This window comes from Ochotona curzoniae, unplaced genomic scaffold, assembly GCF_017591425.1.
Source record: "Ochotona curzoniae isolate NIBS_2020 unplaced genomic scaffold, NIBS_Ocur_1.0 patch210, whole genome shotgun sequence".
In the NCBI taxonomy this organism is placed as follows: Eukaryota; Metazoa; Chordata; class Mammalia; order Lagomorpha; family Ochotonidae; genus Ochotona; species Ochotona curzoniae.
In genome coordinates, this window is record NW_024466763.1 from 8559 (window position 1) to 26934 (window position 18376).

General features: G+C 44.4%; 1 protein-coding gene across 1 annotated transcript in view; it reads left to right on the top strand.

Moving 5' to 3' along the window:
• The first annotated feature begins 1460 nt into the window (after window positions 1-1460).
• Window positions 1461-18376, top strand: part of LOC121166701 (splicing regulatory glutamine/lysine-rich protein 1-like) — a 35395-nt gene continuing 18479 nt past the window's right edge. Inside the window, 6 exon segments of the mRNA XM_040995951.1 lie at window positions 1461-1659; window positions 8281-8414; window positions 14252-14371; window positions 15229-15233; window positions 17849-18013; window positions 18143-18321. Of these exon segments, the coding sequence (XP_040851885.1) occupies window positions 1499-1659; window positions 8281-8414; window positions 14252-14371; window positions 15229-15233; window positions 17849-18013; window positions 18143-18321 (764 nt within the window). The 5' untranslated portion in view covers window positions 1461-1498.

Genomic DNA, 18376 nt, shown 5'->3' on the forward strand with positions numbered 1-18376 from the left:
GGTGAAGAGCCCGAGGCACTTGGGCCATTTTCCACTCCATTTTTGGGGAGTCGGATATGAAACGGAGCAGTACATCTCCAGCTGATGGCGGCTTAACCTACTATGTCCTGATAGGAGACCCAAGTTAACATTTCATATTCTGCTACACTGAAATCCATTGCCCTCTAGAATCTCTTTAAGAAAAACACATTTATTTATTTCAAGGCAGAGTTATGGAATGAAGGAAAGCAGAGATTTTCCATGCCCTGGTTCGCTCCACTACTGGCCACAGCAACCAGACCGATTTTCCCATTGGTCATGTGGAAATCGGCTGTTCCAGGAGATGTAGGGATTGCCGCAATGATGATACAATGTCAAAAATGCATTTGTGAACATTCCTGGCAACTTGAGCAGGGAGGGCCTTGAAGTCCTGGCAAGCTCTGAAGCTCAAGGTGGCAGATACAAGCGTAACACAATCTAGTTTGTGTGTGAAAACTCACAGTACTGTTTCTCTGCTTGTGCCCACAGTAGAAGTACTTCCCCCCTTCTTCATACGGACTAGTTCAAAGGTGTGTGTGTGATGCAGGCCAAGAATGCACAACTTGGCCAGCGCTGGCGACACTTGGCTCCTGTTGCCGAGCCCAATCTACCTTTACTGTTCCTCACACCAGCAGAGTCAAGGTCAAGGACGCCAGAGGCATCTTGCATTAGGACGAAGACCCTTCGCTCTTGCAGACTCAACTGAAAGCGTCTAGAAGGCTCAGGGTACCGTGCAAGTCCCCGTGGAAAATCCACCCAAGAGCAGAGGCTTCAGAAAGTAACACTCCAATTTCTTGGGTTATCTCTAAATCCTCTTTTGTATAAAAAGTGCCCTCCTTCTGTTTTCTTAGTTACGGAGCAGGAAGTTCCAGTTTCTCGTGCGTGCCCTTACCTAGCAGGAGGATGGTATGTAACGCTCTTTTCCTCCTTGCGGAAGGCGGTTAATGCACAACAACGCGTCAACAGACCGCATAGCTTTTCTCTTACTCACTCGGAATCTACGTGCTTTGTAAAAAAAAAAAAAAAAAAAAAAAATTCCAAGTCTTTTCACAATCAGGACAGTGGCCAATTACAAAAAAAAAAAAAGTGGGGTAGTGGCTGTCCCCGCATGACCACGACGGGTCAGCCCGCGTGGTGTCCTAGGCCGCCCACCCCCTACAGGGCCCCCCCAAAAAAACACTGACGCACTTCTGAGGGAAAAACAAGACGGAGCCGCGATACAAACCTCCCCGGATAGAACACGAGAGAACACGAGAGAAGGCGGCGGCGCCAGGTCGGGCCGCGCGAGCCCCTCGCGGCGTTGCCGGGGCGACGCTTCCGGTGGCGCGCGCCGCCGCGGAGCAGGGGAGTCGCGGTCGGGCGGCTAGAGCAGCCCGGCGCTGCGCGTGCGCGTGCGGCGGCGGCGGGAGCGCGCTGGCGGCCGCGCGGGCTGCGCCTTCCCGGCTCCGTCACGGCCGCGTCGGAGACGTTGGCGAGCGGGATGAACAGCGGAGGTCCCTTCGGCTTGGGCTTAGGCTTCGGCCTGATCCCTACGGCGGTGATTCAGGTGACCAATCTGTCGTCGGCCGTGACCAGCGAGCAGATGCGGACGCTTTTTTCCTTCCTAGGAGAGATCGAGGAGCTGCGGCTCTACCCTCCGGAGTGAGTGCCGGGGCTCGGCTGGGGGAGGGGCGCGGGCGCCATGGAGCCCTGGGGCGGCGGGGGCGCGGGGCGCGGCGGGGGCGCGCGGGGCGGCTCACGTGACCGCCGGCCGCCCGCGCCGGGGGCGCCCATGTTGGATGAGGGCACCCGCCGCGCCGGCCTGGGCGTCCTTGGCTTGGCTTGGCCGGCCGGTCACAAAGGCCGTGGGCGAGGCGGGCCTCCTTCCCGGTGCTCCGTTCTCGTGCTGGCCCGCTCGGGAGATGCTAGCCTGGCCGCCTTCCCACCATCCACCCTGCGCCCCGTTGCGTCCCCTGGATTTAAGATGGCCGCAGGTGGGCCTGGGCTCGGCCTCATGGCACGCGCCTGGCCCGCGTCCTGCGCGCCTCTCGGGGGACGCCCGGGCAGCCGTCCCCGGTGCTTCGGGCCTCCGCCTCGGACCGTTAGCGCTCGGCCAGAAAGCCTGCGGCTGCTGACAGGCCGCGTGGGTTCCCCGGGCGCCTCTCGCACACTTGAATGAGCATCCTCGGTTTGACCCGCCCCGGGCCCTTCCGTGGGCTACATTGTTGTCCCGTCACCCTGTTGCACACCAGAGGGAGAAAGTTTCTGTTTGTCCAAATTTATCCACAAAGCAAAAAAAAAAAAAAAAAAAAAAAAATCCAAGCGTGGCCGGTGCAGGATTGTGCGTGCGGTGCGCTCCGCAATTTTGAAAGTCCAGCTCGGAGCGGACACTCGCGAGGCGCAGCCACCTCTCCAGCGGCGTGGTTGGAAGGGATCCGGTGTTCCTTGCCCACTGCGACTTATTCAGGAGAGGTGGCGGACGGTCCCCGCCGGGGCGCGAGAGCCGTCGGTCCTGAGCCAGGCAGTTTGGAATGTGTCACTGGTTTGAAGGAAGTGATCGCCTGTGGGTTTTTATCTTTTTCATTTTTGGAGTTAGTTTGCATTTGATTGATTTGAGTTATGAATCGGATCTCCGAGATTTTTCCGTGTGCACCTACGCAACAGTGCCGCCGCGTAGATGGGATGAAAGCTGTTAACATGTTTGGGTAGTTTAGACTTAAGGTTTCCCCTTTTTGGAGAAGATTCTGAGCACCCCTGTTCCCTCCGCGTGTGAGATTTCTTGTGCCCTTTCCGCTTCTTTTGATGTAGCGTGTATAGCGTGTAATCAGGCCACCCACTGCGTTATCTCATTTCAGCAGACAAGTCCCTCCCCAGCCGCCCCTCCCGCTTTTAAATCCTCTTCTCGAGGTTAAGTCTTGTTTTTTCTCGTGGAAGAAGCCGTGTTCTAAGGTTCCTTAGGTTATCAGGGATGAGATTGGTGCTTGTGGCATGCACATGTTTTTAAAAATGCCTTCTCAAGGCTGCGAGGAGTGCTTAGAGGGGCAGTTGGAACCCATCCCTGAAATGCTTTGTAGATGGTTTTGCGCCCCAGGTCGCAGGAGTAAGGTGTCTTCGCGAGTAGGGATCTGTGTTGCAGAGTACCTCGCCAACATCGTACCATCTTTCCACCTGTATTGTTGAAAGCTGTGTGTGCGTGGATTGCCTACCAGTTACTGGCAAAAACAGCCTGGGGAAATGTAATTTTTTCCAGCTTTCTAGTAGCAGGGGGGAGAGAAAGAAAGAAATCTTCCATTCTCCCGTTCATTGCTGCCATGCCGGTAACAGGCAGGATTAGGCCAGGGTAAAGGCAGGAGCCAGAAGCTGGGCCTGGGTCCTACGCCATGCTCTGCTGCCGCCCAGGGAAGGTGTTAGCGGGAGAGTAGAGCTGCCGCTGGGTCCCTAGTACTTGGAGGGGGTGTGGCAGCTTAAGCTGTCAGGCTGAAAGGCTGTCTTCCTTTCTGGCTTCTGTTTTTATTTCTTTTATTTTTTTTTTTTAAAGATTTATTTTTATTTATTTTTTTTTTTTTATTATTTTTTCATTGGAAAGGCGGATATACAGAGAGGAGAGACAGAGAGGAAGATCTTCCGTCCGATGATTCACTCCCCAAGTGAGCGCAACGGGCCGATACTATGCCGATCCGAAGCCAGGAGCCTCTTCCGGGTCTCCCACGCGGGTGCAGGTTCCCAAAGCTTTGGGCCGTCCTCGACTGCTTTCCCGGGCCACAGGCAGGGAGCTGGAAGGGAAGCTGGGCTGCCGGGATTAGAACCGGCGCCCATATGGGATCCCGGGCGTGCTAGGTGAGGACCTTAACCACTTGCGCCACCGCGCCGGGCCCTATTTCTTTTATTTTATTTGAGAGGCAGAATGGGGGAGAGAGAGAGATCTTTCAAGTGGATGCTACGGAAATGAGTACTTGAGCCATCACTGTTGCCTCCCAGGGTCTGAGTTAGCAGGAAAAAAATGCAGGTAACTGGGGGGGTGGGGGGGGAGGAAGGGCTTTTCCTTCCTTCCTTTTTTTTTTTTTTTAAAGATTTACTTATTTTGGTTGAAAATCAGAATTCTAGCTATCTTCCAGTCACAGGTTCACTCCACAGGTGGCTGCAATGACCATAGGTGGGCTGTCCACGTGGGGAGGGAAGAGGGGCATGGCCCTCGGCCGCCCTCCACTTCTTACCAGGCTTCTCCAATTCCCAGGGGCCCTCCACTTCTTACCAGGGAGGTGGATCTGAGGTGGAGTACCCACAGGAGATTCCTGTGCCCCGTTGGAGGCTTAGCTTGCTGTACCACAGCACTGGCCCTAGCTTTATTTTTTTAAAGGGTTTTATATTCCATTCAATCCAAATTCATGTATTTGTACGTTTTGGTTTGCCATCAAGTTTTGTTATTTACTAAAAAAAACCCTTATTCTTCAAAAACATTTTTTTTTCACTGGGTGTTAAATGCAGACATCAGAGTCAGGTGAGTCTCCTGGGCACAGTTGCTTGCTGTGTTTCATTAAGCCTGGTGTTGGCGTTGTACAATTAAAACAAGATGGCTGTGATCCTGTGGGGTGCGTTGTTGTCTTGGTGAGTTACCATGCATCCTTTAAACCAGGCGTTGAGACACCCAGGCCAGGGCCGAGCAGATCCTGAGGCCGAGCAGATCCTGAGGCAGAGTGCGTCTGCTTGCTAGTGAGATGTACCAGAAAGCCCTAACTAGATCTGAAAGTCACAGTGATTTATAAACACATACTTGTTTGCTGAGATAGTGATTATCTGCTTGTAGACTTGCCTCTATGTCATAGTGCAGCTTTCAGTGTTTTAAAATAGTCCTTGCTACCTCCACTGAAAAGCTCAAATATTTACATGTTTACAAAGTAAATATACACTGGCCATTATTTTCTGTCTTAAGGAAAGTAATTGGAGGTGAAGATAAAGAAAATTGCTTGGGAGACTCAAGTAGGAGACTTGGATTGAATTCCCAGGTTGTGGTTGAAGTGGAGACGGAGCGATGTCTAGAAACCGTACTCCCAGAACAAACCTATAGTTTGAAACTAATTCCCGTGGTGTCACGTGTAGTCTCCTTGCAAAGCAGGCGCAGATGGCCTTTTCCTGCAGTTATTATTAAAGTAGGAGTGGTCGGAAATGTTTCTCATTTTCAGCAGTGATCGGTTAGGTTTGGTTAGGTTTTCATTCTTTCGCAAGAGGATCATTCAGTTAAGGGAATGTAGCTTTAGTGATGGGTTTCAGGCTCTTCAAGATTTCAGAACTGCGGGTGACTTGTTGCAATGGCTAAGGCCTTTTTTAGGTCATTGTAACCATAGATTGGTTTGGCTGCAAAGGATAGAAACAGTGTTTCTCAGGCAACCTGCAGAAGAGGCTTCAGCTGGTGGAAGGTTAGACTGAAGGGGAAGGAGCCGGGACCGGTAGGACTGGGTCTCACTAGGCTTGGTTGCCAGCTCTGTCTGTCTGTAGACTCAACAGGGTACTGCCTGGCTCTTGCCAGTGTGCTAGGCGGACTCTAAGTTCCTTTCCCGGCCAGTAGAGGATCCGATTGTTCTGAGGCATTTGGTCCAGCCTCACCACCCAAATTATAGTTTGCTATTCCACCAGTAAAATTAGCCCTTTTGGTAGGCAGCAAGTCCTTTGTGGTTGTACAAAACTTAAAAAGCTCTTAAGGGGTTCATTCACATAAGGAGATTCTAGAGGCGCTTCAGAGATGTATGGAAGGTGGTAGCATGCGGGAGGGGTACTAGTCACCCTGACACCTTCACATGTTTTACCTCAAGACCTGAAACTTGAGCCTTGGGGAAAAGTGAAATTACAGTTGGCCCTACTGCCCAATGGAATCTCTAGTGTAAAGACTGAAGTAGCGCCTAGCGTTTCCTTTCAAAACCAAAAGTATTTGTATATGCATGGATTTGGGGGTGTGGTTAGATGATGGAGGAAGGTCTGAGGATGTCTGTTAGGAAATCTAAGGGGTGGAGTGTTAAAGTGTACGGTTTAGAAAGATGAGTGACAGCTTTTGGGGGGGCGGGTCACTGGTAAAGGGTTGAAGATGGAGGCAGCGTGATTGGGTGGGAGCCCTTGTAGTATTCCATGTGGGAAATATTGAGGGCCTGATTAAAGCACTGGCCATGAGGATGAAGAAAGGATTAAAATGACTTATTTGAGAGAGAGCTTCAGCAGAATAAAATCGGTGTAGGTGGAATCTGGGAAATCCCCAGATCTCAGTAATTTTAGAAAACCGATGAATTATTACATGTGATTGGTGGGGTTGGGAACTCTGCTCATGGAGTCACCGGCATGAGGCTTTTGAATCAGCCACCTGTCTTGAACATTGCTGCTCACTGTGGCAGAGACATTAAAATGCAAGCAACAAAATGGAAATTTACCGTGAACCCAGAAGCCCTGGAAATAGGTGAGCAACGCTGGTGACTGTCACGCGAGACTCCTAGCTTTTTTTTTTGTAACCTGGGGTAGAGTGGTGGAATCATGAACAGCAGTGTGGTGGACAGCAGAGGGCTGAACTGGGAAGGAAGGGGGCTAGGGAATGGAAGAGAAGGGTTGGGTCCCAGGGAGCACCAAGGTGTGATCTTGCATAGGTGCTAGAGTTAGAGAGCTCCATGGGAGATTCGATCCTGGGAAGCTGGGAAGTTGGGTTGTTCGAGTGTTTAACTCTGTGACTATATATAAAGTGTTTGGATTGTTGTGTTGGATAAGTAGGGGGTTTTGGTAATCCCGGCATGAATCTGAAATTCGAATTGCTTAGGGCGGTGAGCTGTCCAGTGAAGGGGGTAGCAGTGTTCTGGTGCTTTCCTCAGCAGTACCAGCGTGTTAGTCGAATAGTACCAAGTTTTTACAGCTACAGTTTGTTATCCTGGTATTTGGCTACTACGTTGTTTCAAGGTTTGTTTCTGTGAGTGATTGCAAAGAAAAATTTTTGAATTTTAAAAATGAGTATTTGTGCAACTACTGATTCTGTAGTATGTCAGGATAGCTTGAAAATTCTTGAGGAGTTGACTAGTTAAGGTTGTAGGAGTCTGCAGCTAGTTAGCCCTGCACTCGCAACTGCCGTGCTCCTGTTCAGGAATTGTGATCAGTTTCCTTCATTTGTTTTGTAAAACAAAGTAAATTCTACTTATTGCACAAGTCTTAGTTTTCAATATGTACTTTTTTTAGTGTGAAAAATTGTAATGGTTCAAGTGTTTACATTTAATAAGGGCTAGTGTCTGTTATTTTGCATATAAAAGATAAAATTTGTTTCAAAAATTTTCATTTATAGAATCACATTGCTGTCTAGCTTAAAACAGTCTGCTAAGTGCATTAAGACAAATTTTAGTTCTGTATTTGTTTGTAAGACTGATGATATTGTTAGTGATTTGAAATACTGAAGAATCACAGGATGGGCGTGGGCTTGGGATAATGACCAGAGCGAGGGGATGGCTGTGTTATTGTTGCAGGTCAAAGCTGTATTTGTAGTTGTACTCGATATTTCCTTAAATGAAGAAGTGTTTTGTATTTATGTCATTATGTCATTAGCTGGATGTAATAAAATGTTTTTTTATATAAGATTTATTTTTATTATTTTTTCATTGGAAAGGCAGATATACAGAGAGGAGAGACAGACAGGAAGATCTTCCATCCGATGATTCACTCCCCAAGTGAGCGCAAGGGCCGATACTATGCCAAACCGAAGCCAGGAGACTCTTCCTGGTCTCCCATGCGGGTGCAGGGTCCCAAAGCTTTGGGCCGTCCTCGACTGCTTTCCCGGGCCACAGGCAGGGAGCTGGATGGGAAGCAGGGCTGCCGGGATAGAACCGGCGCCCATATGGGATCCTGGGCGTGCAAGGCGAGGACCTTAACCACTGCGCCACCGTGCCGGGCCCTGGATGTAATAAAATGTTACTGTCAGAAGTTTGTTTGAAGCTCTAAGAGTTGGAACTTTTATCATGGGACTTGTCCATTTTTGATATGATGAATGAACACCTGTGAGTTACATCAGCCGTTTTCATATTTTACTGATTGAGTTTCAAGTTTTAGAAATCGGGTTATAAGTCTGCCCATATTGCCCTCTGTCTTGGTAGATTGCCATTAAATGACTAAATTTAATTTTCAAGCCTTAATGATTTTAAGCAACAAAAAAATCAAATATTAGTTTGGTTATGTAAGATTTTGTAAAGATGAAAGAAATTGTAAATGAAACGACGAAGCCAGACAAATGTTTGTTAGTCCAATTGTGTTTTCTTCTTTTTTATCTTTCAGCAATACACCCCTTGCGTTTTCATCCAAAGTATGTTATGTTAAGTTTCGTGACCCTGCGAGTGTTGGTGTGGCCCAGCATCTAACTAACACGGTTTTTATTGACAGAGCTCTCATAGTTGTTCCTTGTGCAGAAGGTTAGTATTGCACCTGTTCTCCCGTTTTGATTCTTGTCTTGTCTGTTACTGCCTTTGAGTGTCCGAAAGATGGCCGGTAGACAGCTCAGGGTGTGTGTGTGTGTGTGTGTGTGTGTGTGTGTGTGTGTTGTATGTGTGGAAGAGAAAGAATGTATGTAAAAGCAGGGATGAAGTTTAGAGAAGGAAGGAATTTTTACTCAAGAGTAAATGCTGTAAAATGGTTAATTGATTTTGTTTGTTGAGGGTTTATAATTTCTCACTTTAAAAATTGTAAATTATTTGGCTTTTTTGGTTTTGCTTTGGCTTTTTAAATAGTCAATTCTCTGCTTGCTTCAACAGCACATATACTAAAATAGTCAGTTCTCAGGTTGTAAAGAAAGTTTTCTGAAATTAAAAAAACATCGATATGAGAACTTTCATATGTAAATAAGTGTTTATCCTGTGTGTACTGATAGTGTTACCAACAGACGCGATGTACACATTTTACCTATAGAAGTGGTAATGATAAACAGTCATGGTTTGTGCTTTCAGATAGCCTCTTAGATGATTGACGTGCTTACCATGAGATCATTGTTTTATATTCAGAATAATTGTTTGCAACTGGAATTTACTTTTTTCTTTTTGTGACTTTTGGGTGGGGGAATTGAAAAATTGTCATGCTTCCTCCCTCCCAAAACATTTTTTCCAAAGCTTCTTTTAAAAGAACTAAAGAACTAGCTGTTAATGATTGAAACAAGGCTAAAAGCCTTAATGATTAAATTTTATGGCCTACTGCTTTAAGAGCTAATTGTTACTAATAATTTTTAGTAACTTCTTTTTACAGAGCCACTCACATACAGTAAAGTGTGCTGAATTTTGACAGTTCTTGTGTGTAATGAACTATTCAAAAAACTGACCATGGCACGTGTACATGAATTGTAGTATTGGGTTATTGTATATCCTTAAATCAGATTTTCTCAGGTAGATAATGGTAACTGTTTTACAACATAAAAGTTTACTAGAAGCCTCTTAACAGCTCTTTTATTGGCCCAGATTAATGTAACATATATAATCAGCTGTACTTTCAGATTTTATGCATTATTTCAGCATGCCTATTTTGGTTGTCAGAAATCTAACAGTCAAATACAGTGAGTATCTGGGCTGATACTATTGAAATCCCAGAATAGAATGTTCTGATTTTTTTCAGATAAATTGGGAGTGTGTTATCCTGTTTGGGGGTTAGGGTGGGTCAGGAAAATAAAAAATGTTTTGCAATTAGTTATTTGTTAAGCACACCCTTACCTGCTGATGTAAGGATAACGGAGCCCAAAGCTGGAGAGTGGGGAGAGGGGCTGGTTAATGGTTGGTTCTTCACCTGGAAGTTCCATCCCAAGAAACTGCATAGGAAAAAGAGTAGGTAGAGGGGTTTAATAAACTGAAATATAACTGCAAGTTATTGCAGCAACATGACAGGGTCTTTGATTGAATTAGGTAGAGGGGTTTAATAAACTGAAATATAACTGAAAACTATCGCAGCAACATGTCAGGATCATTTATTGAATTAGGTCCTTACTAATTGGAAGAAAGAATTCTATGCTTGTTTTATTGGGACCTTGTTACATTCCCATAGAATTGTTGAGGTTACACAGGCCCTGATTGGTTTGTCATGAATGTTCAGGGTTCCTCCTGTTGTCTATTTTACTTGATAGAGAGATAAATGTAGAGTAAATGTAAACTCAGTTACAACTTTTTAATATATTGCTACTGTTTTGAGACAAAAATTTACTATTTTTGAATATGAGACCTCAAGCATAATTTTGAAGTTTGGGTAGAAGTGAGCATTTTAGAGCATTAAGCTATAAAATGGCTGGCATTAGAAAAGCATTCAGATACATTTTTTATTAGTTATTAAATATGGAAGTTACTATTAAGATTTTTTTGGTGACATGCAGTACATTATGCGCCGCAAGCAGAGCAGTAATGTGCTAGTGTAGTAAGGCAGTGGTGAGTTGAAGCCAGCCGCAGGAGAGGGGCTCCCATCCAGAGCCTGCGTCCAGATGCCATGCGCAGGCTCTTGTCCACTTCCCTGATTGCGTCATTGCCTTGACCTTATTGAAATGGCATCATGACATAATGAGAAAAACAAAAGGAAAAATATTCGCAAAAACTGTTTTTAGGTCTTTGGTTTGCTGTGTTAGAGTGGACAGCAGTGTGAAGATTTTAGGCTGTGGAAGTTTCATACGTTGGGAGCATTAACTATTGTTAGTAAAACATGCCATTTTCAAATAAAGTGTGCTTGGATCATGCTCATCCAGATAGGACTCGTTTTTGTTGTTGTGTGCATTCCAGGCTTCTTTTAGAAATAAATGTGAATTAGCAGATAGAGCGGGCTAAATTCAGACATGACAAGGGTGTCAGCTTAATCAGCAGTCATAAGTTTATGTCCACATTTTCTGGTAGATGGATTTTGACTATTAATTTGGTTTTGTATGTTTTCTCTATGTGATATTTGTGCACTATTAGATGACTAGACTGGCCGAGGCAGACCTGTTACACTTGCCTGAGTTAGGCATTGTTTGCCCTGCCACTAAACCTGCCGACAAGTGACACCTTCCCTGGGGAGTGAGATCGGAGTCTCAGCCGCAGAAGATGGACGCCCTGTCTCTGTTTTTTTATTGTTTTTGCTTTAATTTCATTTCTTTTTCTTTATTTTGTCCCCCTTTTGTTTTGTTTTGTTTTTGTTTTGTTAAATCTCTTTCACTTTAACTGTGAGCTGGTTCTCCAGTTCTTTGTAAATGGTATTCCATTAAAGGTCATAATGTGATGCAAATTATATTGGGAGTTGGTTAGAAGCACTCAGCTTTAAGATAATTGCTCATGTAGTAAATTAGGATATAGTATTGTGAATCGCAGTATGAGTCTAATTGGTGTTTGTAGCTGATCGGGTACATTTTGTTCTTAAAGCATTAAACTCTGGTAAGAATTTTAGGGACACTGAGTATAGCGTGTTCTCAATGTAACGTATTTGTAGTTTTTTTTCAAGTCCAAATTTCACATAAAAACCACTGCTTCTAATTTTCATCCTTCCCCTTAGAATTCTAGTCATACAAAATTTATAATTTATCAAGCAAAGTAAGTGAATATTTTATGGTGGTCTGAATAGGGTGAAAAAAACCTTTACTTTTTTTTTTTTTTGCCTAAGTGGGGAATGGGCATTTGAGAAGCTATTGGTTGCTTATTTTCGTGTGTCTTTTTGTTTGTTTGATTTGTTAAAAAAAATTCTTCTGAGATTACAATTTTAGTTGGATTCTTAAGATTAAGATTTAGACTTTAATCCCATGAGAGATTTTTCTTCTGAGTTGTCATTGAGTATAACATGGAAAAATGCTAAATGCATTTACATCAGCCGTTTTCATATTTTACTAATTGAGATTCAGGTTTTAAAAAATTGGGTTATAGGCCTGCCCATATTGCCTTCTGTGTTGGTAGATTATCATTAAATGACTAAATTTAATTTTCAAGCCTTAATGATTTTAAGCAGCAAAAAATGTTGATTATGTAAGATTATTAATGTCTGATCATTAATGTTTGATTAAGATTTTGTAAAGATGGAAGAAATTTGTTTTAGACTTTATGTACACTAACTGGGGACTTCAGGAAATTAGAAAAATTGGCCACGAGATAAAGACAGATTTTGTACAAACTTTTAGAAGCCCCCTCAGGTTTGGATAGTGTATTTGATAGAAATCCATCATAGAAATTAAACTGTGAAACTTTTTTTTTTTTAAAGATTTATTTTATCAGAAAGTTGCAACTTTTTCTTAACCCATTATGTCTTATTGTCATATATATGGTGCATACAAAAACACCGAGCAAGAAATATATTGCTTATGGTATCTTTGTGATAAATACTGCGACATTGAGAATGTAAGACTTGATGGGTTATTGCATCCTTAGTGACAGTGTCAGACATGGTGGCAGCTGCTGGAGTGGCAGTGTGTCACTGGAAGGCTAGGCCGATCGCACAGTCTACTGGTGCATCATGAAGGCCAGATGGGGAAGATTTCATAGTAGAAAATAATGAACTTTTGACCTGTGTCAGACACCCTGTTAGTCTTCCATGCTGTCTTTATGGATGGTTTTGCTTATTAATTGGCAAACATTACTAAATTGGAGAAATTACTGTTGTTTTTTTTAGGTGCAGTTGTTAGGCTAGTGAACCATAGGGTTTGCACTTCCCAGCCTCAGCTGATGCAGTCAGTGTGTTCAGATTTTATAAGTGTTTTTCACAGCCATATATTTGTACCAGGAAAATCTGTGATATTAGTGTAAGTAGCATAGCATATATGTGGATGTTAATACATGTGTTAATATGAATAACTAATATACTTAAAGTAGGTTATTGTTATTTGATGTCTCAGTAAGGCTATCTACCTTTTGTTTATGCATGTTGAATCTGTTTTCTAGAATTTACATTGAAGTAGTTTCTGTTTTTAAAGATATGTTATTAAATTTACTTAGTGTAAACTTATTTAGAGATTTGTGTCTGTGCGTCTGATTGTTTTCAGTAGCATTTTTACCACTGGAATTAGGCATGGATGCATGAACTGTGCTTCAGCTGTGGGTGACTCTGTACACTGTCTTGAAGAATCCGTAATGGAGATACATGCCAGCTAAGCTACCACATGAGTAGTGCTTCTAAGTACATGGAGTCACCTGTTTTTAAAAATCTTTGTTTTGGCTAAGATGATAAGAAAAAATGTGAAAGTTAACAAGTTTTTGCCAAAATTAGTTGGTTAAAATTTAGCAAATGTGGCAAGTCAGTGTACCTATTTCACAGTGAATTTTTCATCTTTATTTTTTTTCTTATTAGTGTGAAATTATTTTAGGACTAACTCTTGACATATGGCAGTTAAAGTGTTGATAGGTAAGACACATAAGCCACCCTTCTTCGGATAAGTATGCAAAAGCTGACTACAAGGTTAATGTTTTAAGAAGTTTTCCTGAAAGCAGGAAGTCTTCTTGATGCAGTTATCTGATGTAGGTATTTTCCAAAACTTTTAGCAGTTTATGGAGGTGTGTTCCTTGGCAATGGATTCTTTTAGACATCTCAGATATTGGTGAGACCTTTGAGTGAATGGATGTAGACTGCCTTTTAAATTACAGCTAGTATGTTAAGTAGATTTTTATTTTTATTTATTTTTTTTGTTTATTTGGAATTGAATGGAATCTGTTGGATTATCAAAATTGTTTGCTTCACAAGTAGATAGCTTGAGTAACAGGGTAGGGGCACTCATTAAGGAACAGATTTCAATTCGCACATATTTGGTTTTTTTTTCTTTTTTTTCTTTTTTTTTTTTGACTGATTTGGTTATTTGCCATTTCTGGGGATTAAACTTTAAAAAATGTTCTTCTTTTCTGTATCTGATGTTCTGTGTGCTATTAGTGATGCAGCCAACACGAACGGTTGTCATGTGTAACACAACTTTCGATCACCGCGAAAACACCGTCCTGGGAAAGCGTCCATGCTTGATATCGTTTGGTTCATGAACATTAAGTTTCCAGTACAGGTGACCCATAGCTCAAAGTGTTACATAATTGTGTACATTATTCAATTTTTAAGATAATATTCCATTAATGAGATTTCTAGTCTTTGAAGTTTTGCTCACTTTTATTTTTCCTAATAGAGCAGGATAAAAGGAAAGACTTAAGTTCTTATTTATTTCGTTATACGGATCTGATAGATAGATTCTCATTTATTATTATTATTTTTTAAGTGCCAGGGTAATTGTAAAGTCATAGTGTCATGTTTGTGTGGTGTATCTGCCTTCTTTAATGTTTGGAACTTGCCTCTGCAGGTAAGATCCCTGAAGAAGCCAAAGCCCTCTCCTTGCTGGCGCCCGCTCCGTCCATGACCAGCCTGATGCCTGGTGCAGGGCTGCTTCCCATCCCCACCCCCAGTCCTTTGACCACAGTAAGTGCTCGGAGTCCACTCCGGGGTCACATTCAGCTAGGGATCATTTGAGTGAAGAGCTCAGGAAATTGTTGCTGTTTTGTGTCTTTTTTTTTTTTTTAAGTTTTATTTTTATTATTATTTTTTTTATTGGAAAGGCGGATATACAGAGAGGAGAGACAGACAGGAAGATCTTCCATCCGATGATTCACTCCCCAAGTGAGCGCAAGGGCCGATACTATGCCAAACCGAAGCCAGGAGACTCTTCCTGGTCTCCCATGCGGGTGCAGGGTCCCAAAGCTTTGGACCGTCCTCGACTGCTTTCCCGGGCCACAGGCAGGGAGCTGGATGGGAAGCAGGGCTGCCGGGATAGAACCGGCGCCCATATGGGATCCTGGGCGTGCAAGGCGAGGACCTTAACCACTGTGCCACCGCGTGGGGGGGGGGACTTTTTTTTATAACTGGAGAGAATTTCTAACCTCTTCTTGAAGATTTTCACTTCTTTTCCCCCTCCACCCCCCTCCGTGGTCATTGACTTAAACTGACTTTTGGAAATGCTCCTAACATAACTATTGACATTTGAGAAGTCATAGATTATTCATCAGAGAGTTAATGGAAATCTAAATGTTTTAGATTACATAGGACACTGGAAGGTCTGGGTGATTTCCAGATCATAATGTTATTTACCAGATCATGAGGATTAGAGATCCGTTTTTAAAAATCCATTTTTAAGATGGATGTTCCACAGTGGGGGAAAGTATTATAGAGAGGCACGCTCATGAACTTGGCCCACACTGGGCCCAGGCTGGCATGACTCCCCCATCCCAGTGCCCGCAGTCTTGTTGCACTGCCTGGCCTGGTCTAGTCAGCCCTCTGTTCCAGCTTCTGTTGGTGGGTGCTGCAGCCTATCCCAGCCCAGTCTGATTGCTGTCCTGGTCCTAATGTGAACCGGTTAGGGTTGTGGCCTGATCTGGCTCCTCCTGCCCCTTGCCCTGGTTCTCAGATCTGCCAGTGGGTGTTATGAACTGGCCCAGACTGGTCTGTCCCCAGACCTGACCCACATGTATGCTGGTGGGTACTGTAACCTGGTGTTGTCTGGGCTGCTCCTTGCCTTGCTTCTTGTGCTCACCTGCAGGGACTGCGTCCCAATGAGTTTCCCAAGCTCCTCTATCGAGTCTCCTCCCAGTGGCAGTTCTCAGGCACACCAGTGGATCATTGGCCCAGGTTGACTTTGTCTACCTCCTGCCCTGGCAAGATCAGTGGTGGCTTTGCTCAGTCAATCACACTCATTCTGGTTCTTGTTGGTTGTTGCAGCCCAGCACTACCTGGTCCGTGCCCAGACACAGCTTTCACATAGTTCAGTGGGAGTCAAGACCTGACCTGGCCTGTTCTACACCCAACCTGGCTCTCACGAGTACCAGTGGGGGCTGGAGTCAAGCCCAATCTGTTGCTCCACAGTCCCAGTGCACACCCACACTGGTGCAGGCTGTAGCCATGTCCAGCCAAGCCTGCTGCCCCCAATCCTACTCTCATCCTCACCAGTGGGAACCCCAACCCAGCTGGGGCGCCCCCTGGGCTCCCCAGCAAGGCCTGACCCCATCCACAGTTCTTGGGCGAGCCAGCAGAGATTGCAGTTCCACAGGGGTGAGCCCACATTGCCCCCACAGATTCTGCTATCAGACCCACTTCTCACTCTTGTTCTCCCCTCCAAACCAATTTGCTGTCAGTCCCCTACTTACATACACATGTTGTGGACTTGTCTATGGAAGTCCCTCAGCTGTAATTCCTAACCTGGGCATAAAAACCACAGGTCATCTCTCACTGTCACCTGTGAGATCCCATCATTTCCCTGTAAATCAAGACCCTTCAAACTGTGAGGGTGCACTGCCAGGCGGCCCCAGAGGCTTTGCCCAGTGCCTTTGGCCAGGCCCTTTCGGGGGGAGCCACACGACCCAACTACAGGCACCAGTGGGTCAAAAAAAGTAAATAACTTCCAGGATAGGGTGGTCCCAGAAACCTGCCTATCGTCCCTCCTCTAGCCCCCGGGGAGTCAGTGTGCTCAGCTGTATGTACCTGTTGGAAAAGCCTCCAGGCGTTGGCTTCTGAAGGTGTGCAGCGAGCGCCCTCCCCCAAGGCAGCCATGTGGCCCAGCTACAGCCACCCGGGTGGGTCAAAAAAACTTTCGTAATATTTTAAAAAGTTTTATATAAAGGGAAGGCAAAATTATTTAAAAGATTTATTAATTTGAAAGGCAGAATTTTAGAGAGAGGGAGAGAAACTGATCTTCCATCTGCTGGTTTACTCTCCAGATGGCTGATGGGGCCGGGGCCGGGGCCGGGGCCGGGGCCGGGCCAGGGGGCTGGGGCTGGGGCTGGGGCTCGGGCTGGGCTGGGCTGGGCTGGGCTGGGGCTGGGGCTGGGCTGGGCTGGGGGCCCGGGCGCATGCGGCGACGCGCCTGGGCTGGGCCAGGGCCTTCTTACAGGTCTCATGTAGGTGTAGGGGCTAAAGCACTTGGGCTGTTTTCCTAGGCACATTAATAGGGAACTGGATCAGAACTGACACTGGTGTTGGTACCTCCGGCCCCACTTCATCTGTGAAATTGGTGTAACAGTAATAGTCACCTCAGGGTCAATAGGATTGAGTTAATCAGTCAGCAAAATTAGATGCTGCTGTAATAGTTGGGTTTTTTTTTTTTTTTGGTTTGGAATTCAGTCATTTTGAATTACCGTCAAATTGATTTGTGACTTCGGTGTTTGTGAAGTCACTTATGAGATGAAACTTTTGGTTTAACTGTGAAGTCAATACTTGAAACAATTTTATGAAGAAATCACACAGGATGGCATTCTGTCTGGTTTTAATGTTCAGATTGTAAGCATGTATACTTTTTGCATTCTGTGTTTTTTGAATTTTTGTGCTTGTTACATAGCTCAACTTCTAAGCGTGGTGCTAACGTGTTGTGTTCCTGGGTTCAGGAATTCTGTGATGTGCTTCATGTAGAAAATGTGCGATAAGAAGTGTCGGAGTCATTTATTCATGCCAGTGATGAGATTTATATTAATGAATAACAGCACACTTTAAAGTGTCTTTAAACGGAAATTCATAAAAATAAAAATTATATGAGTGTCGGTTGACAAAAATACGACTACAGGATCTCAGGAACCTAACCCTGTATTTTCTCAGAAATAGTTATCAGTAGTCGGTAATACCAGTTCATGGTTCATGAATGCATTATAGAATGTAACTACTCAACATTTTATAACAGAAATAGGATGAATTTGTCCATATTTACTATTAAGTTTAAACAGACTTGAAATGTACTCAGTTATAAAATGTATTTCTAAATGCACTGGAAATAATGTGACCTCACTATCTTAATCTGAAGAATTAAAAAATGCTTCTGGGCATAAGTTAGGCGTCTGTGGTCTTCCATTCTTGTTGGATGGACTCATTCTTACTAGTCTTTCTGTTGAGAACAGCATGTGTGTGTGTGTTCCTTTTCTAGCTTGGTGTCTCGCTTAGCAGTTTGGGAGCGATACCAGCAGCAGCGCTGGACCCCAACATTGCAGCTCTTGGGGAGATACCACAGCCACCACTCATGGGGAACGTGGACCCTTCTAAGATTGACGAGATCAGGAGGACGGTGTATGTTGGCAATCTGAATTCCCAGGTAACTAAAGAGAAACGGAGTGATTGTAGATGCTGCTCTGTATGTCTTCTAATGAATTGTCACTTGATAAAGATGTACCTGATTTTTCAAAAGTGTGTACTTTATTAAAGTGTCACTTTGTTTCTTCAGACAACTACAGCTGATCAACTACTTGAGTTTTTTAAACAAGTCGGAGAAGTAAAGTTTGTGCGGATGGCAGGTGATGAGACTCAGCCAACTCGGTTTGCTTTTGTGGAATTTGCAGACCAAAGTTCTGTGCCAAGGGCCCTTGCTTTTAATGGAGTTATGTTTGGAGACAGGCCACTGAAGTAAGGAATCTTAAACAAAGACATTTTAATGATTTTGAAAATAATTTAAAGTATG